This window comes from Schistocerca cancellata, chromosome 5, assembly GCF_023864275.1.
Source record: "Schistocerca cancellata isolate TAMUIC-IGC-003103 chromosome 5, iqSchCanc2.1, whole genome shotgun sequence".
Lineage (NCBI taxonomy): Eukaryota > Metazoa > Arthropoda > Insecta > Orthoptera > Acrididae > Schistocerca > Schistocerca cancellata.
Window position 1 is genome coordinate 154,168,357 of NC_064630.1, and position 22,232 is coordinate 154,190,588.

The window sequence follows — 22,232 nt, forward strand, 5'->3', positions numbered from 1 at the left end:
CTACCATTACAAAATGTATCAATGCGCGGTCTTTCCCGCTCTTTTCTTAAAATGTATCCATACGCGGTCTCTCTTGTCAACAATACTTCTCTGCTACCACAGTTATTTCCAACATGACAAATATTAATTATTCCTACTTAATCCTATTAATAAAATATAAACATCTTTCATAAATTGTGATTTGACAAACAATAGAAATATACACGTCTTACACTGGTTTATTTATTTATTTCCATATGAACCATTTTCTCTGCAAATTCATCCTCTTTGGACTGCTACTGGCTATTCTCAATTCAAATAAGCCTCAGGTCACTTCTAATACCGTTTTTCTGTAGTACTTCTGGAAGTCGAGATATTTCCCACATAAGAACTTAAAGATGCGTATTCCTCTGTAACTGAGGCAAAGTTTCTGTAACTTCATTGCGTTTCAGCCAAATTTAACTCCAGTTATACCAAGCTGAGTTACTTTTCCAGGACATGTGCGCCAGCGGGGGTGGCCGAGCGGTTCTAGGTTCTACAGTCTGGAACCACGCGACCGCTACGGTCGCAGGTTCGAATCCTGCCTCGGGCATGGATGTGTGTAATGTCCTTAGGTTAGTTAGGTTTAAGTAGTTCTAAGTGACTGATGAACTCAGAAGTTAATTTTGAACCAGGACCTGTGTTGTGTATTCCTTATGAATCTAAATTCCCGAAATGCATTTTAGGAAACACGAAGTTCGTTTTTTATTTTATGTTAGTCAGAAAACTACATATCTGAAAGAAGCAACTTTTCTTTCATACTATGCTTTCTTCGCATTATGTAGCACGCCACAAGAATGTGTTTTTTAGTATCCACTAAGCCATATTTTTTTGTGTTTCAATCAACGTTTGCCATAAATTTAGAAACCTTTATACCTGCTACTTGGCCTCAAGTCCTTAGCACGTATTTCCACATACTTGGCAGCCACCAAATCTTTGTCCTCTTTCAAAAATTTTATGGTGTGAAGAAACTGCTTGTCAAAATTACAAACATGTCTTAATATTCAGAATGAAAGTTTCACTCTGCAGCGGAGTGTGCACCGGTATGAAACTTCCTGGCAGATTAAAACTGTGTGTCGGACCGAGTCTCGAACTCCCGAGTTCGAGTCTCGGCCCGGCAGACAATTTTAAAATATCAGGAAGTTTCATGTCTTAATATATTCGAGGTTCCCATATCAGTGTCTAGCAAGGTTTTACAAAATTTACAATGCGAGATACTTATTTATTTGAAGCTGCCTCATAAACACACTAAAACTTTCCTCTGCTGGACCATGGTGACCATGCTGGACCATCGTGACTGGTGTATATATTCCCCTGTTATTAATTTCTCTTCAATATTCTGTAAGTTTGGTTTGTCCATTTTTCTGCAGTGAAACTATATCTCGAGTCATCAGTTTTCTGACTGATCCAATGCGGCCCACCACGAATTCCTCTCCCGTGCCAGCTTCTTCATCTCAGAGTAGCACTCGCAACCTACGCCCTCAACTATTGCCCGAAAGTATCTCAATCTGTCTTCATCTGGAGTCTCTATAGCTCCCTTGGAAGTTATTCCCTGATGTATTAACATAGTTGTTCCCGACCTTTCTTACACCATGGCCCCTGAGTGCAATCAGACATTAGCTAGTACCCGCTCTCCTGTCCCCCCACTCCCCCCACATATCACCAACTTTAGAACCTAAACCAAACTGTTGAATGGAAGACTTTTCTCGGAACACTTATTTTTAAAATGATGGAAGATGAATGTTATATAGTAGTAGTATGTATGTATGTATGTATGTATGTGTGTGTGAGAGAGAGAGAGAGAGAGAGAGAGAGAGAGAGAGAGAGAGAGAATGACGAAGGAATTATGGCGTGTTGCATCGCAAGTGCTACCTACAACTCCTCAGAAAGGAAAGCTAACTATCCACAGTGAGGTTACATAATTGTTACAGAACATGCTTCCCGCGCATCATTACGCCTCTCCATTGCGGCTCTTGCATGACCTGCACATTGCAACCCAATTTAAAATCAAGAAAGTTAAGATGTGTGCATTATACTTACTGCTCCTAAATTACTTCATTGCTGCACTCCTGACTTCTGAACTGGCAGAAATTGGACAACTTCAGGGTGTTGATGCGTTGTGTCTAATCATGCTACTACTACTACTACTACTACTACTACTACTACTACTAATAATAATAATAATAATAATAATAATAACACTGTGTACAGCATTATAATGGCCATGGTGCAGTTACTGCTGTGTTATTGTCTCAATTCATTTATCTGTTTCGAAGCGAGTTATGAAGCAATTTCTGAACTACTGCAGGTACTATCTACAACTTGGAGAAGACATTTTCTTCAGATATTTAGCATCTGTTACGTATATATCTCACTTTTATCATCAGCTATGTACAGGAGAAAGCGCAAAATATGTGTGTAATATGTGGACTATATGAGGAACCTGTAATCACCACATTAGTACTTCTAATTGAGAAAAAGTAGTTATTGATAACTTATACAATCAATATTACAATCTTACAAAATTGTGATATCTTTTGAAAATAATATAGTTTAGTGACAAACAACCAAATAGTGTAGTTTTTACACCTCACAAAATTTCATTTTACTCTTCACAAGGGGGGTGGAGGGGGGTAATTTACCCCCAGGTTGAGAACCACTGTCTTAACAGATGTCCTACCACCTCTTCCCTTTTTTTCGTCGGAGTTTTCCATATATTCCTCTCTTCACTATTCTGCAGTGAACCACCTCATTGCATACCTTATCAGTTCACCTAATTTGCCAACATTCTTCAGTAGCACCATATCTCATATACTTCGTTTCTCTTCTGTCCCGGTTTTTCCACAATGTTTCACTACCATATAATACTATACGCCAAACGTACAGTTATATAAAGTTCTTCCTCAATTTTAAGTCTTATGTTTGATACCAGTAGACATCTCTTGGTCAGGAACGTCCTTTTTGCCAGCGATAGTTTGCTTTTTACGTCATCCTTGCTACGATCGTCATTGGTTATTTGGCTGCCTAGATATCAGGACTTTCTAGTCGTTCTCGTTTCTGCTACTTCTCATTACTTTCTTCATTCTTCGATTTACTCTCCGACCATATTCTCTACCCACTACACTTATTCCATTCAGCAGGTCCTGTAATTCTTCCCCTTCACTGGGACAGCACTGTCATCATCGAATCTTATCACTGATATCTTTCCATCTTGAATTTTAATTCCACTCTTGAACCTTTCTGTTACTGCTGTCATTGCTCCTTCGGCATATAGACTGAACAATAGTTGCGAAAGACTATACACCAGTCTTACACCTTTTTTAATCCAAGCATTTCATTCTTGGTCTTCAACTCATTTTTGCCTCTGGGCTCTTTTACATATTGTATATTACCCATCTTTCCCTATAGCGTACCCCTCTTTACCAGAATTTCGAAAATTTGCGCCATTTGACATAATCGACAAACCCTATGAAAGGGCCTATGTTTCTTTAGTCTCTCTTCCACTATCTCCATGTCTGAATTGCCACCCTGGTACCTTTACCTTTCCTAATGCGAAACAATGCAACAGAAAATTTATGCATAACATTCTTGTCACCAACTAGGATGTATGAGGTGTTAAGCTGACTAGAGTAATTCTCGCACTTGTCGGCTCTTGCATAGTTCGGAATTGTGTGACTTTTCCCGAAAGTAAGGTAGTATATCGCCAGACTCTTACATTTCGCCGGCCGGTGTGACCGAGCGTTCTAGGCGTTACAGTCTGGAACCGCGTGACCGATTCGGTCACAGGTTCGAAACCTACCTCGGGCATGGATGAGTGTGATGTCCTTAGGTTAGTTACGTTTAAGCAGTTCTAAGTTCTAGGGGACTGATGACATCAGAAGTTAAGTCCCATAGTGCTCAGAGCCATTTGAAACTCGTACATTTCACACACCAACGTGAATAGTCGTTTTGTTACCACAATCCCACAGTGATTTCAGAAATACCAACGGAATGGTATCTATCTTTGCCTCATTTGATTTTGAGTCTTCCAACGTTCTTTCAAATTCTGATTCTAATACTGGAGCGCCTCTCTCCTATATGGGTTTCTGTTTCTTCTATCCCGTCATTAGACAAGTCTTCCCCTCAAAGATCTTCAGTATATTCTTTCAACCTATCCACTCACTCCTCCGCACTTACCAACGGAATTTTCATTGTTCTCATAATGGTAGCACTCTTGCTTTTAATTTCGCCGAAGGTTGTTTTGATTTTTCTGTACGCTGAGTCAGTCCTTCCGACAATCTTTTTTCGATCTATTCACTTTCTTCATGCAGCCATTTCGTCTCAGCTTCCCTGTACTTCTGATTTATTTCATTGTTGAGTGACTCGTATTTCTGAATTTCTGTATTTACCTGGAAATTTTTGTACTTTCTTTCATCGATCTACTGAAGTATTTCTTATGTTACCCATGGTTTCTTCGCAATTACCTTCTTTGTATCTTGTTTTTCTTTCCAAATTATGTGACTCCCCTTGTACAAAGTTCATTCCTCTTCAACTGAACTGCCTACTAGGTTATTCATTGCCGTAGTGTCTATAGCCTCTGACAACTTCAAGTGCATCTCTTCGTTCCTTAGTATTTCCGTATCCCACTTCTTTGGATACCGATTCTTCCTAACCAATCTCAAACTTCAGATTACTCTTCGTCACTACTAAGCTGTGATCCAAGTCTATTTCCTCCTGGCTACGCCTTACAAACCAATATCTGATTTCGTAATCTTTGCCTGCCTATTATGAAATATATATGAAATCTTTCCGTACCTTACCAGGTAAACCACCACCTCTTGTGATTCTTTAACAGAGTATTCGCTATTACTAGATGAAATTTATTGCAGAACTCAGTCCTCTCATTCCTAATTCCAATCCAATAGGCTCTGCAACCCTTTCTTCTACGCCTTCCCTTACAACCGCATTCCAGTTCGCCATGACTATTAGATCATCATCTCAACGTACTGTAATACACCTTCAATATGCACATACTTTCGCCATCTTCAGCTTGAAACGTCGGCACATATACCTTAACTACTGCTGTCTGTGTTAGTTTGGTGTCTGATGAGAACACACTAATTCACTCTTTACCATAACTTCCTATTCATAATTAATCCTACTTCCGCTGTACCCTTTTCTGCTGCTGTTGATGTTACTCTTTATTCGTCTGATCATAAATCCTGCTTTTCCATTTCACTTTACTGACCATTTTATAATATCACTTCCATTTTCAGATTTTCTGCCTTCCACAAAACGTTCAGACTTATGGCGTTTCACGCACGTGTGCGGGGAAACTAACTGCGAATTATTTTGTCGTAACGGTATGAGCTTTAGAAGTACCGTATTGTTTGCGTGTTTTCATTGACACTAATACAAGGCATTCTATCACTACCACTCATTTCATCACAGTCATTTAGTCAATCGTATTAAATATTACCGTGTTACGCCATACATTCACGTAAGTGAAAAGGCAATTCAAAAGCGTTTGGAGGTGTATCATCGTAATGAATTTTCCCTGTTCAGCATGGTTGGTTGTTCTAGTGGAGGTATGTACTAGAGACAAGGCAAAGTCCAGCTACAGCACACTTACGGCATGTGTCATCAGTTCAGTTCCGGTGCTTTTTTAGCCAGTATACATCCCATGAAAAAGTATCATACTTCCTTTACAGCAGCACCGATCCTCTACCACGTATCCGCGCAGCGTTCCAAGGCTCGGTAGACAGTTTCACCCCCTTGTAACGAGCTACGATATCGTCTGTATCGATGCAAGGTCACTGCAGACATCTATTGACATCCGGGTTAATTTAACTAAGATTTGCTTTATGTGTGGGGCTTTGCTGTGAACACTCAACAGTCAGCGTGTTACGTATAATTACTTATGGCTGGAACTAATTTGAAGTATGTAAAAAATTGAATAAGTAGACAACAACGAATGATTAAGTAACCTACAGCATAAAAGCTGTAGTATATCAGGAAGTGGATTGGGTCGGACACGTTCTACTGGATAACCCTTCGAAAACCAGTGTCATTGCGAGAAACATTAGAAGTGTGGCATGCTAACATTTAAGGGAAACACTATCCTAGAAAAAGAGTAAAACGTTCTGCATCTTTAAAGGCACTTCAGCTGTCAACTGTTCTAGCCGATAGACGTTTATTACGTCTCGACCTCTACCGTTCTGCTCTGCAAGAGCGTCACGAAGCTAACTGAAGGCCTAACCTCGTGTGGCCACTACAGTCCGTTGTTACATGTTATGTTGTCTTACTTTTCAACTCCACAGGTCTTGTTTTCATTTTCATTTGTATTGAAGTAAACCTGAATACCTTTTATTCCCGTATGCCTTTTACTGACGCTACGAATTTGATCGTACCAGTATGCACCTTAAAAAGGGGTGAGTGTGCAACACTGCAATCAAGGTAGATGCCCACATGATCTTATTTATCTAGATAGAGTGGAAGAAATGAGAGGAAGGGGTAGAAGATAGTTGGAATGTCGAACGACTAGAATAGAGACAAAAGCTTAAGGAACGTGCTCAAGGCTACGATACGACGGAAAGCCTTCAGTTGAAACGTCAGACACGCCAAAGAGAAAGTGGGATTACTTTACTGATACTACGTTATGAATACGAATAAAGCTGTGAGAGAATAGCTCTCAGCTTGAGTGTGTGTACACAAATACAAGAGAAGGCGGAAACAATTGAGCATATGGGATAGGAAAACTAGAATTACTTGTTCTAAGCAGTGACTAACATTTTTCGCTTAAAAATCATTTTAGCTACGACACTTAGACTGCCCTGAGAAAATTTATGTTTGCAACATGAAAGATATGCCACACCAGTGAGCTTAAACTTACAGGCTGCGCGGCCTGAAATTACTATAAGGAATGACGTTGCACAAGTAAATACTACTTTCTAACAATTAGCTCTGTTCTCATGAAAAGTTTCGACACCACTATATCACTGTACAAGAAAGAGTGAAGAACGCTATGATAAGGAGTAAAGCATTCCCATTAATTTTTAAGACTTAACTATTTCCTGTTTGAGCAACGGATATACATTAACATACGTCATGTGCAACCTACAGTCCACAAAGAAAGTAATCTGGAAAAACTTGCTGTATCGCAGAAGAATGTCTAAGATTGAGTACAGGCAGGGAAATGGATCTAGTTGAAGGAGAAAGGGAAGCAGGACTCCCTACGGGGTTTTATCACCACGAACAAGATTTGCAAATTCTTTAAGTATCCAGCATTCGCAGAGTGTCATCCATTTACCTGTTTTTCACACTCAAGGTAACTTAGCTGGGTTTACACACTGGTCTAGCTTTACATGTTAAAATTTTTTGGCCAAAAGTTAGACATGTATTACTTTGGGAGAACCGGTACAGATCTGTACCTCATGTTCAGTAAATGAGAGGTTTGTTGGGTGGGGTGTTTCACGCATAGAATCGGTAACTTCTGCTGCTAAATTTTGTTTATTATTAATCTTCATTAAAAGTGCCATTTGGCTTTATAAATTTACAGCACCGGATAATTTGCAATTGTTGCTTTAGCACCAAGAGCCATTAAAACCTTAAAACCTTAAAACTTCAGCTTATATATATTTATACTGGCAGCACTATATAGCCTGAAATTCCCAGCTGCGCCTTATCAAGGAGAGCTGACATCAGTCGTACCCTCTGGGACAGTCTCTTCTGCTTGTTCCAGATGAGGGGGTTCGACCACCGTTGGTTCCGCAGAAGACGCGGAGTCTCCCTTCGGCACTTCTGGGTCAGCTTTTTCTTTTGGCTCTTCCACTGCTCCTGGCTGTGGCTCTACCGCAGTTTGAACTTCCACAGCTGGTGTCTCCGCTGCCTTCTGCTTGACCTCCAGTATCACTTTTCCGAAGTTCTCACGGCTGCATAGTTGCGTCATACCTTCAGCCATCTGAAAGTATCCAAATGTTACAGAGGAGACTTTTTCCTAGGAAGTTTCTAAATACTTAGCACAGTGTACTCACTCTTTCGAAGGGCAGAACAGCGTGAATACAGGGCTGTATTTTGGCACTGGAGTACAGCTTAAATATTTTATTTAGGGATCGCTGCACTGCCTCCGGATGAAGGTCTAACCATATGCCAATGTTCACTCCTGCTATGCAGTAGTTTTTACTAACTACATCCGCAGATGACAACGATCCGCTATCCCATTTCGGTCGCATTAACCCCCATGATGTATATTTTGAGTATGTAGCTGTGCTGTTCGACCCTGAAAAGAATTCATTAATATACTATGTTAGAAGAGCATACAGCATGAATGCTTGCAGCCTAACTACACCTAATTTTCAAGAAACATTCTACGCTTTCAATTTATCAGGAAGGAGATTAAGCAGGAAATTGACACGGGGCTATAAACAACTAGTTCCAAACAAGTGGACGCAGCAACGGAAACAATCGTGCGTGGACTAACGCTATGGCTGAAAGGAAGACCAACAGTTATTAGTTTCGCTTGGTGCTAGCGCCCACTACTGAAAGAACAATCTGTTGAGTATAGTCTCATTCAATAATTTCATTTCATGCTCCAAATTGTTTTACCTTTCCCAATTCATGTTAATACTGTTCGTATCTTTTGTTCCATTATTTTTCTTTTAGCCTTTGAGTCCCAACAATACAGAAGATTTGAGAAAGTAACTTTTGGTATCAGTAACATCACATACAAGAAGAAATTGTCGAACAAACATTCGTGTTAACCACTGACAGTTATCAGTTACCCAATATTTTACTTTATGCATTTCAAAGCAAATTTGGTTTTGCCTAGGAAATTCCACATCTCGTTGCGGCCATGAACATGCTTTAAACTGATCATAAGCCTGAGTAAGCAAAAATGGATGTAAAATTTGTTCAATGTTTTTTCAGAACTGCATGATGCTTCAGAGGTTTCATTTCGGAATCACAGCAGAAGTAGCTACTCAAATTTACACTACAATAACTGAACGACAGGATCTTAGTCACATAGCAAAATCATTGTAGAAATACCTCATATCCCTATCTGTCAAAAGCATCAGCTGTTATACTGAAGGCACCGGTATTATTTAAAAATGGTGATCAGGCGGAAACCACCGGTACTCGAAGGATTAACGAGTCCCTGGGGAAAGGTTTGCAGAGTTCTGAAGAAGTTTTCAAAGCCCTAGTTAGACCAGTCTGACCCGTACCTGATACGACTGGTAGAAGAAAGAATATGGAAAGGAAAGTAGCACGTTTCCTTGCAGGTTCGTGCAAGACAAAAGCATCAGAGTCTCAGTTCCCGTGGCAGACGCTGCAAGATGCTTACTGTTCAGCTTCCAAGGGCGAACGTTCTTAGAGTTAACCAGTAAACTACTTCTGTATATCTTGATGGAAACTAAATGTAAAATTACAAAAGAGTTCACACAGACTTACTAACAATCTTTGTGCCCACGCATTATTCGCGCCTAGGAGAGCAACCTGGTAAATTTAGTACCCTCGGCCACACGCGGTAAGACGGCTAGCGTAATATACTGCAGATGTTTCTGTAACATGCGGTTGCACCGAGTGACGTAGTTGATCTCAACCTATTTAACCATCGAATGATATCTATTCGCTAATTTTGTCTCCGAAATAGTGGATTTTTATCGCCTGTACAGTAATTATGAACTCGTCAAAATACAACAGATCCTACAAACATGGATCACAACAGAGCCAGAATATATTCTTCGAGAATCAGGCCAAAGGAACGAACTTGCTAGTGAAGCAATCCGTTTTTCTTCACAAAAGGCTTATACGTGTCACGCCAAATGTGACAGCCTTGTCCTGGACTGTGACATGAGGACACCGACACCGCCTTAATTTAACTGTACCAGAACCCTTCCCCAATTGGGGAGGGGTGAGCCACACTTTCTGCACAGTGGCTCCAGGAAATTATTGCTGCACTGAGCTGAAACGAATGCCGGCGGACATAATAGCAACATCTATCACGTACTCATCGAATTTGTAACAGTTTTAGGAAGGTTAACACCGCTTTCCACCCTTATTGGACCACCGTTTTCTACACTGGTTAGACTACGCCGTTGTTACCTTTGACTTTAAATTCTCTATTACAGTTTCGACCTATAATCATTTTTGTAGTGGAAATTTGTGAAGATCTTACTTTTGCTGACGCCTGAACAATATCAGAGTATTGCATGTCATCACATGCTCCGTGGAGGCTACGTTACCACGTTATACTTATGAAGCTCTTCGGCGCTAAATACAACGGTCGTAATACAAAAGTTCACAGCATTTTCTACACGAGTTGGTAGGCCACGTTATCACAGATCAATTTCCTACTGAGCATACACTATTTTACAAGTTGCTAAGTGCCCTGTTCAGCAGTACAGGATTTCAAATCCTATGTAGTGTGACGGCCCTTAATTGAATCGTCTATTAGACAAGTTTCCTTTGTCGCAGATTTAGTCTGTGGGTCTTATAAATATGGACATATCCGAGTGGATGTAATTTAACCACTCACAGGACTTGCAATTTTCCACTAAAGTTACATCATTCTAAAACGATGGGTTGTAACAGTGCGGTAATTTTATTTCGTCCTCGGATACATCATGTTTATGACAGAAATATTAATACATTTAAAATCAAATTTTGTATAACTGTACCGTTTAGGAACCCCTTTATATTTTAGTGTTGACTACATGTTAGTATGCAAATGAAACGGAGCTTCGTAAATTGAAGTAGAAATTTTATGCGTTTGAAACCTGAGAACGTTGATAATTAAGGGGACAAGAGACACTGAGCATCTGAAAGTTTAGGTGAGAAAACCGGTCGATTGCGAAAACCCTTACGAGTAGAAAGCTAATCGTAAGGAGATATCGACGGCACCTAACTAGTTCACCTGGAGCCCAAAAATTAGGGGAGCTTAATTATAATCCTAACAGATATTTGACGTAAGTTATGCAGACATGGAGAGAATGATAGAGTGAAAGCAGTCTAAAGAGAAACGGTGTCCCCTTAGATTCCGTCCTAAGTTATGGAATTTCAGCTGCTCTTTGCCTGTATTGGTAGTACTTTATCGTTACCACAGCACACCCAACGTTGTGCGATGCATTGTGTCATACCAGTAACAATTCACTTTTGTCTCCAAGATAATCACTAGCAACGTGTATTATTTATGACAGTAATACTAATGCAAGGAATTATTTAACTGATATTGTAAATATCACATTGTTTTACAACGGACCTGTACCATATCAGGAGATTAAGGAAAGCGTTCTGCCATTTGAGCTATTATATTCGGAAAAGGTATAATGACCTCTTAAATTTTTGGTGTCTTATGACAGCACTACTGTTCATAGAATAGGTTCTAAAAGTAGCAACTGGCAACACGATTGTTATTAATATGTTCCTCTTTTTGTACTTACCTAGCAGTACCAACTTTCCGACAGGTTTAAGAATTTTTAAGCACTTCTCAAGGTCACTTCCACCATTGGTGTTTACCACGATATCAACACCTTCAGGGTAATCTTGCAATATTTCATTTTCATAGTTTTCATCATGACGGAATACCCGCTTTACGCCAAGAGAACGGAGCTTTTCGTGCTTTGATTCTGAAGCTGTTCCTACAACTTCCACATCGTCCACGGTCTGAGCAAGCTGGATGAGTGCCGTGCCGACACCACCTGAAATGAGACGGGAATTTATATCGAAGTAACGAAGGTACTAAAAACTGACTTCAGCGTCAGTGAGCTGAAGTAATGCAAGTAAGTATTGAGCAACAAATTCTGAGTATGCCAGACCTGGCCACAAGAACTAATACCAGAGCTTGTAATTCTGTTTTGTAGCTGGTTGTAGAATTTTTATTTATATTTAATGCGATTTACATCCAAATATTCCATACCGAAATCGCGAAGCTGATGTGTGAGTAATGCTGCACAATTAAGAGTCCTACATATCTGCTTTTTTATTTTATAGTAAAATATTTCAGTTCACTAGGTCGCTTAGTCCATTAAACGTTTTATGTTATGAACGTTAATTCCCAATTTTTCGGCAACGTTTAAGCCCACTTCTAAACACCACCATTAAAGTTATATTAACTATTACATAATCTAGGTACCACATTAGCGCAGTCGCCTTCATCTAGTGTACCTAGTTGTACTTTATCGAAGCACACCGTTAACATGATCTCATGAGTACTTAGAAAAAGCTCTTACAAAATTTTGCTTCATACTGTGCCCATGGGTGGAAGCTAATTAGCAATTTAAAATCGTTAAATAATTATTCGAAGTCAACCGCAGTGAATTTTGAAACAATTATCTTACAGGATACTCGTGCAACTTGTCCGAAGGACTTAACCCTAATGCCAAATTTAGCACTTACAATGCTTTCTCTTAAAACGTCTTACAAAACTAATTTGAATAGTTTCAATCAAATTTACCACAACGATCATTACACCATATAAACTGTCTGCATTTGCTATGCCTGTTCTTGTTTTAAACGGTCTACTTACGTTCAATTTTCGTAATTTGTCAGGCGGATTTATACTTTCCCAACACGTAACTCTGAACCAACATTTCCGCATTACCAGCCTGTTTCCATTGTTTCAACCGCCCCATCTTGAATCCTTCTGACTAATGACTGCTGCACTTCATAATTATTTTGTGGCTGTAATCTACAGCTGCGATGTTTGGTAATGACAGGTGGTAGATTACACTACCGGTTATGATGAAATGAAAATTTCGGTGGCAGGCGAACGTAATGTTGGACAATGTGTCAAATTCGCACAGTTATATTTTGTGCTCTGGCAGTCTCAGCGTGGTCACTGGTCCAGTTTTCTTCTGTGATGTCAACGAGAAAGAAAACTATTTACTATAGTTGAATCCCTTTGTCCCAGTTAATTTATGCTAGGCGTCATACCAGAATATCTCGTTCCACTGTTACGCTACGGTAGGTGTGTGTACAATCAAACACAGCGACACCACCGCACATGAAAATGGTAGTAGGCTAGCCACCTAATGATTAAGTAATCGAAAATGGAATAAAAATATGCACTAGCATACGAGAATGAGCCTAGTGAAAATTGCATCACGTAATTAAAGTTTACCTGCGACCGACTGCATAAATACTTTCTCCGCGTTCGCAAGGCATCCGAATTTATACAGGCAGAAGTAGGCCACAACGAAGTTTAGACCAAGACTGACGGCATCCTTTAGGCTAATATCTTCCGGCAGCAGAAAGCAGTACTTGCGTTGGACGTGGACAACATGCCTAAAGAGACCACCTTGCATTTGCAGACAGAGCACTTTCTGGCCCGCCTGTAACAGAATATCAGAACATTAGCTTTACTCCCGAAAATTACAGAAATGCTGGAAAAAGCGTGTCTTACCTGCAGATCGGTGACTGCATTGCCCACACGTGTTACGATGCCGGAACATTCACTGCCCATGATAACCGGGAAGAGTCTGTTCCTTATTAAACCCAAGCGCAAGTAGTGGTCAGTGAGGTTTAGGCCACAGTAATGGACTTCAACCTCGACGTGGTCGTCGCAAATAGCTTTCTGCAATGGCGCCTCTGTTACCTGCAACACGAATATGCAACTGTATTTCGAACCTATCACGATTGAACATTCGTTGGAACATTTGGAGGTTAACAGGGTCTCGAACTCAGGTTATTTGCAGAAGTAGGCAAGATTACTACTTTATAATGTTGTTGTTGTGGTCTTCAGTCCTGAGACTGGTTTGATGCAGCTCTCCATGCTGCTCTATCCTGTGCAAGCTTCTTCATCTGCCAGTACCTACTGCAACCTACATCCTTCTGAATCTGCTTAGTGTATTTATCTCCTGGTCTCCCTCTACGATTTTTACCCTCCACGCTGCTCTCCAATGCTAAATTTGTGATCCCTTGATGCCTCAGAACATGTCATACCAACCGGTCCCTTCTTCTAGTCAAGTTGTGCCACAAACTCCTCTTCTCCCCAATTCTATTCAATACCTGCTCATTAGTTATGTGATCTACCCATCTGATCTTCAGCATTCTTCTGTAGCACCACATTTCGAAGGCTTCTATTCTCTCCTTGTCCAAACTATTTATCGTCCATGTTTCACTTCCATACATGGCTACACTCCGTACAAATACTTTCAGAAACGACTTCTTGACACTTAGATCTATACTCAATGTTAACAAATTTCTCTTCTTCAGAAACGCTTTCCTTGCCATTGCCAGTCTACATTTTATATCCTCTACTTCTACCATCATCAGTTATTTTACACCCTAAATAGCAAAACTCCTTTACTACTTTAAGTGTCTCATTTCCTAATCAATTCCCTCAGCATCACCCGTGTTTAGTGGGCAAAAAGTTTCGTGCTTGCCTCCTGGAATTCATTGCGATGAAGACATTCGGAAACATTCAGTAATTTACTGTTCGTGAATACAAAGCGATTACGGGCAAGCGGCGCAGCAGCAAACTGACAACTATCACCATCTCACATTTACTGTAGTTGTAAAGTTGGAAAACTCCTACAGTTGCCCATATTTCATTTCGATGCAATTCATTCTGAAGGTTAGTGAGAGGTTATAGTGATGAGGTCTGAATTGACAACATTTGAATGAAACTGGGGTAAATAGCGTGGCAGCTCGTTGAGAAGGGAGTCCCTGTAAAAAAATACAAGTTATTCCTAACACAACATGTCACCAATTATGCCACAATTGAAGTATTGCGTCTGAGGACAAACTATTTTGCTACAACGCTGATTTACGCTTTTCCTATTCGTTTTAAGGAGACAGTAACTCATTCAGGAGCAGAGTAGCTAGTCCATTTAGTATCTACGGTTCTTGAAAGGCAGCTAATTACATAAACTCGTATGTGGCAGAAGAAACATTTTACCATTTAAGTGAAATACGGTACGTTGGTTTACCTTTATTCTGCTGATACTGCCATGCGCTGTTAGTGTGACTGACGGTACCGGACGTGTGAGGTCAGTTGAACGAATCTGCAAACATTTTTCTTATACCACTATTTGCAAACAATTAAAAATACATTATTTTATATTCGAACCGCCTGCAACTGAACGAAGGCTGTATTTGTTCTACCAGACTTTTCTACTCCATTTAGTAAGGAATCAGAGGTCGTGTACGTTCTACACAGCCACTGTGGGTGGGAGGGGGGGGGGAGGAGGAGGAGGAGGAGGAGGAGGAGGAGGAGAAGAAAGCAAAATGCGTAGGCAAAGCTAATACTGATTATTCGGTCCAAACGTAAACATTGAGGTCCATAGATAAACACTTCAGAAATTTAAGTCAGCTTCAACACATTCTTAACTATAGCGTATTTCTACATTATATCTATTGTTAGAGTTTATATGAAACTGCGTACTATCTTCGACACTACCACAAAAGTTTTGCAGGCGGCTCGAGACGCAGTTAAATGGCCCTGTAGGTTGTTTAGATACGAGCTCTACGTTCTACACTAGAATTTTTGACTACGTCAGCATTACACAACGTTAAGCCATTGAAGACACGTGGAGCTGCTAAATTAAATTATCCACAACGGAATGTTGCAGAAACAAATAACATCAATAAATAACCGATATTAAACTTCTCTGGCATAGTATTTTAAGTGAAAATTAAATATTCTGTATTGTTACATTCACGTGTCTTACCACACTAGGCGCGGTAAACTGCAGAGGGAGCAGATCCATGGCTGCCGGTAATCACCTAGAAAAACAAACCAGTCAGCGTAAGTAATGGTGAAGAATCTATTACATACTGCGTATGAGCTTTGCAGCCTCATGGTTTGTGGGAATGAATGCTGTGTGTTCCACCAATTACGGATTTGTAAAATTATGTCATGGACCTGTTCCATGAAAGCGTGTTGAATTTTGGCCGTCCAAAGCCTTGAAGGCGGGTTTTCAACAGTCCCATAACAGCAAGAACATTACCCGCCCAAGGCACACCACGTTTGAATTCTGTATTTGTACATAAATATTCTCCAGAACCATACGTCTATATCTAAAAACAACTCAAACGAAATGATGTTAAGCTGACGGACTGTCAAAGCACCTGAAGATGAGCCCCTTCGCTGAAATACATCTTGCATTTCGTGCATTTCGGTTTGTGTCGGAAGGTGGTTGTCCGGTTTGACGAAGAAACAGTTTCGTATATTTTAGTACTATGATCCAATACACAAGTCTCACACAGTGGATATCTGGGTTCTTTCAGTCACAGAAATACCTACTTTATTCCCACGTACAAGTTTTCCCATCTCTGAGTTCCAGGTTTTTGGTAAAATGTCTTTCTACTAGTACCGAGCGTAAGCAAGATAGAGATCGCGTCTCAATGTGAAGCATAAAGCCATTTCTTCTTCCAGTCAACGCTGTTTTATTCGTTTATCAATCTTATTTCGTGACGACTTGATAGTACGAATCAGTAATTCGTTAAGTGGTGTCTGTGAAACTCGTTTTCATATTATAAAATACATCATATCACACAATTTGCAATGATGCTTTGGCCTTTTGTATGATGTACAAGTGTAGGATTTTTATATCCTATCTAAAGATTGTTCTGTACCACATTAAAATGACCACACGATCGTAGCAATCTAGTCTTCCAATCGAAGAATAAAGCAGCCTAGGGAGAAGAAATAGTTTCCTCCTTTAGAAGACTTAGGTTCGTTAATTGTCAGGAAAAGGAAGCCACGAATACTGTGGCAAAATTTCGTTATCAGATATGAATACAACCAGTTTTTATTTTTCTATCATCAAGATAATCAGATCAATGAATCTTTCACTGCACTGCTACGGTATCGTAAAGCTGCCCAACAGAACAGAACTGCGAGCTGAACCTCACGATCAACTTTTTCTTACAGCTGTATTATGATCACAGTAAAATATAGCCCTACTTAGACATTTTAAGCACTTCCAAACCAAAATACCGCTAATCCAGTTTCTTAAGTGACCTTAAAATTTCAAAGACTAGCCTATACACTCCATCATAAGAGTTCATCGTAAAAAAACCAAGGCACTACGTTACATCGAAAATAATACTTACAGTGGAACTGGGCACTAAGACGCAACTGCAGAACAATGTTTCCGTGTGTACCTTTATATATCGTGCATACTGGGCGTGTCCGGGCTACGATGATTCGACGACGGGCAGTCATGTGACAGAAAACTGAGTTTCCCGTCAAAACAAGGCAACTGCCCTCTAGCGCTGAGGAAGTTACCCAGTGTACAGCGGGGTATGTGCTGTCAACGGCCGTGTAGAAGATGCACCGATTCCGTTGTAATTGAGCACGGAATTCCTACTGTATTTTTGCATCCACCTTCCATAGTGTACTGGGATGCATCTTCTGTTTTAAGGAGCAGTAATCACAAAAAATGGATAACATCTGCAATCCTGTAATGAATATGTTTTTGCTTTTTCGTCTGAAGAATTTTACGGGAGCACTACGCTTAGAAATTTAGTAATCATAGAGTGAAAGTTCTACAAGAAATGGCAGGCTATATTTCACAGTTTTGATACCGATAATTAATGTTAACTTGAATTCGACATTAAGCTGTTAGTTAGTTTGAGTAAATAATCATCTTTTGGCCATACAGATCTAAAACAACACTTTTTAGTTTACTAAAACAGTTTATTGAGACTTTGTTGCTACCGTACAGTGCATCATCCTAAGCTGTATGAGAGAATTTTACGTACTTGTGTAGTGCACTGTGTGTTAGAAACTGTGTCTCGATGAGAATATTCTTTATTTGAATAAAAGATCCTGTTCGATTTCTGTCTGTCGAATGATGGTATATGATCTGTTAGCCAAATGAAGTTGTCAGTTAAACCAGGTAGATTAAAGGTAGTCATACAGCTCATATCTTCCTTCAGCGTATATTTAGATACTTGGAACGTAGAATGGCAAGATTAGGAAAAAATTGAAACGGCATTTGATTCTCTATATAAAGACACATCGATGTGGCTTGCAGATATTCCAGATAATTCGAAGATACATAGATAGGGCGGCGTACTGCTTAGTGCATCTGCCTAGAGAGTAGGAGGCCTGGTTTCGAATCCCAGAGTTTGTACAAATTCTCATTCATTGCTTCAGTCTGCACATACACATCGTAGGTGTTGGAGACTTGAAGGTTTCTAGAACCATGTATTTTCATTTGTGTATGGCTAATAGTTTCGTGGAGCAAATCGGCGTAAAGCACTGTTTATTTCCCGACTGGGGATATTTCCACTCTACTGCAATCAGCGACTTGCTGTTGCAACGTATTTTTTTCTGAGCTATTTTGTTGAACTTGCCTGCCGCACTTTATAAATTACAGGTATGCTGCATTTGCTTAGTAGTCTATTATTACACGGGCGGTACCCGTTCGATTATAATCTATTGCAAGTAAGAGGTTTTATATGCATAAAATTCATCTCTGCAGAAGTTAACGATACTAAGATCTACATCTTCAGCAGGTGACGTCACTAGGGACGCCGCTTTAATAAGTTTGTGGAGACTAGGGATGTTCCCAGGCTATCAAAGTATCGATGCTTACCATATGAGTAGTAAAGTTCTACTCATAGGAGTATTCCAGAAGTATACAGCTACCGGTGTATCGGACCTTGGGCTAAAATAAGTTTTATCCGCTGGAAAAAATCTTGCTTCGTTTGGATTTTACGTTCGAAAAGAAAAAAAAGAGAGAACCACATTTTTGTGGGAGGTTTTGAAGCGCGTCACTCTTATATCTCAAACTCGTACGAATCGGTTCAGACTTAGCACGAAGGTAGATAAAAGAAGAGCCAAACGGAATTTTTTTATTCCGTTATATGTGTCTGTTGTCAAGATGCGTTGGTTTAAGGTCGAGCTAAATGTAACGCGTAAAACTCTTTGCGTGAACTGAATGCGTGTAAACGGTTCAAAATAGGTCAAATAAATAAAAAGTGCATACTTTGGATAAAACTGCTATCTCGCTTTCAATCTGGTTTCACGTGCCAAAAAAAAAAAATAAAAAATAAAAACCAATTTATTGGGCTTTTACTCGCGCCACCTTTGTGTTTCAAACTCGTGTGAATCGGTTCATATTTTGTAAGAAGATAGACAAGTACATGTAATTAATGGTTGTCCTCTCGTTTTGTGGAAGCTTTACCCCTTGCCACGATACAAGAAACATGGTTCGAAAGACACTAAAGAGACTTATAACGAGTTAGTCATTGCCAGAGTCAACAAAAATCTGAATCGGTTGCTGGGGTATGATAGTTTAATGTCAAAATTATGCTAGAGTAAAAGGTTGGGAACCAGAATGAAAAATGCTTCGATCACACTCAGAAAAGGCGAATATGTCCGGGGAAGAAGCAAAGATGTAAATGGTGGGAAATAGCTATTTAACTTAACAGGCAGCTTCGAAGACATTTAAATCAAAACGTCCTGATGCACTCGTGCTTTTTCACGAGTTAACCCACCTAGTTAGTGCAGTGTGCCTCTTAGCTGAATGGTGTTGGCACACCTGCATCTTGCAATTTTCAGCTCCAGGATCCTGATCCGGTGCATAAAATCCGGAAGGTTCGCCAACCAAAGTAAAGATGCCATAATGGCATGTGTCATGTTATAGATGACATCATGTATCATGTGGCTCTTCAGTTTATCCAGGCGTATTTCATGACGAAATAAGTCTCGGGTGAAAGCCTGGTGTGAGTGTACAAAGGACACAATATTTCTGCAATCGACCTTGTTGCCATCATCAGGTGTGCTGATGTACTTCCAAGGGACGGCAGGCGTGAGGTATATATCAGGTTCCCCCTCCCCTCCCTCGGGCGCTCCGTCCGCCGCCCGCGCCGCGGGCGCTCTCTCGGCCATCCGCGTCGTGGTTCGACTCCCGGCTTGTGGCCCAGCGTCTGGGTGTTCCCTCGTAGGTCCGCGCCCAGAGAGGTTTTCCGGCGGCCCTTCGGAGATTCCTCCCTCTGCCCTCGAAGTCAGTACATTCTGGGATATTTCTGTCTTCTCCTTAATCTGGGTAATGGCTGGTACTCAAGCTTGGTTAAGGGAATGGCCGCTATCACGATTCAGTTCGGGTTTTCTTACTCTGGTCTCTATAGCTTCCATGATGATACAGTCCCAATATTTCGAATCCTGAGTTAGGACCTTGGTCTCGTCATAATCCATGCCGTGAAGTTCTGACAAGAAATGCTCGGCGATTGCAGACTTATTAGGCTGTTGCAATATCGTGTGTCGTTGGTGTTCACGGCATCGGTCGTCATCAACACACCTGATGATGGCAACAAGGTCGATTGCCGAAATATTGTGTCGTTTGTACACTCACACTACGTTGTTCACCCGAAATTTATTTCGTCATCGTGTATCATGTTACATGACATGACACGATGCGTTACATTGCGGACTGCGCTGTCGAAAGTCAACACTGAGCGTGCTAAGTTCAACGTGCTGCTGAACGCTCAGAAACCATGCGACTTGTGCATACGGTACATGGGACCCAACGTGGTACACGCCATCGCAACGCGCTCCGGTGTCAGTTTCCGGAAGTTTCTTGTTCGTAAATTACACTGTTTACTAAACGGGCACGCGTAAAATTCCCACGTCAGCTCTATTAAAACGCACATTTCCTCCATTGCCCACGAAAAGGAAAGTACCATGTTCAATCAATAAGGTCAGAGGTTTATAACCGTTCCATTACAAACAGTGCGATACAAATTTGCAACACTTCTTCACATAAGATAAACATTGTTTCATCATTGCTACATTTTAGTAAAACCCCTAGGTCAGTCTTGATCACTGTCCCTGCCCAGTAGCAGAATCTTTGCAACACGTGAATTATGAAGCGTATAAGAAAAAGGAGCAAAATAGCTTTACACCAGCAGCGCAAGGTATCCTGTAGATCGAGCCAATCGAATACCCAAAGAAAGTTGAGCTTATGTTTACATAACATCAAAAATTATAGTATATACTTATATTAAATTAATAATAAAGTAACAGAACATAATAAAAACGCGAATGTGAAAGCTTTAATCGTAGCTATGTTACTAACTGAAATTTAATTATAACAAATTGTACCAAGAACAATGCGTTTTGACTGTACACTCGGTGTATTGCTGCCTCCAAATAGCATACTCTCATAATACGCAAGTTACATAGTTCTTTTGCCACGAATATGATGTTTCTCATTATTTTATTGCAACGGATTACACAGTCAACAATGGGTTTTCCAATGATTCTCAATTTGTTGGTTTTTTCTTCTTTATTGATTTTCAATTCCCCCCCCCCCCCCCCAAAGGGGGCGGGCTGGCAGCGGCTTAGTACGCTGCTCTACAGCCTACAGACTTTTTCAAAAACGGAAGAAGAAAAGAAACAAGAAAAATTGGCGATAAAACGGTGACTTAAAGTGTAAAATGGAGGAAAAATGCGGAAAGTTAAAACAGAAAGCAAAGGGGTTGGCAAAGTTAATAAAATACACAGTAACATAATAGACACACAATTAAAAAAACGTGGTGACAGTCTGGTTTCTGTTCGCAAGAGATAAAAAAATCACACCCAGCGACAGTATGATGGCCGATCGCAACACTCCCCAAAAGACACAACGCGGAACACTCACTGTAAAACACTGCACGAAAATGGTGGCACAAAGATGAAACTCCCAAGCCAAAGGCAGATGGGGGAGGGGGGGGGACCTGGAGGAGGGGGAAGAACAAGGAGGGAGGAAGGAAAAAAACTAAAAAGGGGGGGGAACCAAGGAGGGAGAGGACTAATAAAGGGGGAGAAGGGCAGACGTGAGAGGGAATGAGAGGAGGCAGAGGAGGGAAATGTAAAAGGACTCGGGGGAGAGAAGGGGGCAAAGATAGGGGAGGTGTGGAAGAAAGAGGATGGAAGGGGGGGAGAGGGATCCTGGGAAAAGGACAGAGGAAAGGAGGGGGAGTGAGGATCAGAATTGATAGGAGGGATAAATGGAGGGAGAGAGGGCATCATCCGGGAGGGGGAGTTGATGGAAGCCACCTTGGGAAAGGAGATGTAGGGTGTAGGGATGGAGGGTAGGGCGGGACACAACAGTGAAGACGTGGCAGGGGGCGGGGATGGGAGAGGAGAGGTGCAACCAGGGGGTGATGGGGTTCACGGCGGCGGGAGGTGTAGAGGATGTGGATATGTTTGAGGAATAGGAGCAGATGGGGGAAAGGAATGAGATCATAGAGGATCCGCGTGGGGGACGGGAGGCGTATACGGAAGGTGAGGCAGAGTGCAC

At 40.8% G+C, this 22,232-nt stretch overlaps 1 protein-coding gene and 1 long non-coding RNA gene across 7 annotated transcripts in view; both read right to left on the bottom strand.

Moving 5' to 3' along the window:
- Positions 1–7,646: 7,646 nt before the first annotated feature.
- LOC126188885 (synaptic vesicle membrane protein VAT-1 homolog) overlaps positions 7,647–22,232 on the bottom strand; it is a 153,770-nt gene continuing 139,184 nt past the window's right edge. For 3 of the 6 annotated variants that reach the window (XM_049930562.1, XM_049930561.1, XM_049930560.1), the window contains exons 6-8: positions 11,436–11,693; positions 8,031–8,275; positions 7,647–7,957 (exon numbers count right to left, since the gene is read on the bottom strand). In XM_049930562.1, coding sequence (XP_049786519.1) covers positions 7,682–7,957; positions 8,031–8,275; positions 11,436–11,693 — 779 coding nt within the window. In that variant the 3' untranslated portion in view covers positions 7,647–7,681. Of the gene's footprint in view, positions 7,958–8,030; positions 8,276–11,435; positions 11,694–13,114; positions 13,326–13,396; positions 13,492–22,232 lie in introns of those variants that run through there. The other 3 variants (XM_049930565.1, XM_049930564.1, XM_049930566.1) reach the window with 3 other exon arrangements.
- On the bottom strand, positions 13,534–15,720 carry LOC126188887 (uncharacterized). The gene is made up of 3 exons (XR_007537871.1): positions 15,666–15,720; positions 14,925–14,999; positions 13,534–13,588 (listed from the first exon to the last, which is right to left on the bottom strand). It is a non-coding gene; the product is annotated as an uncharacterized LOC126188887 (long non-coding RNA).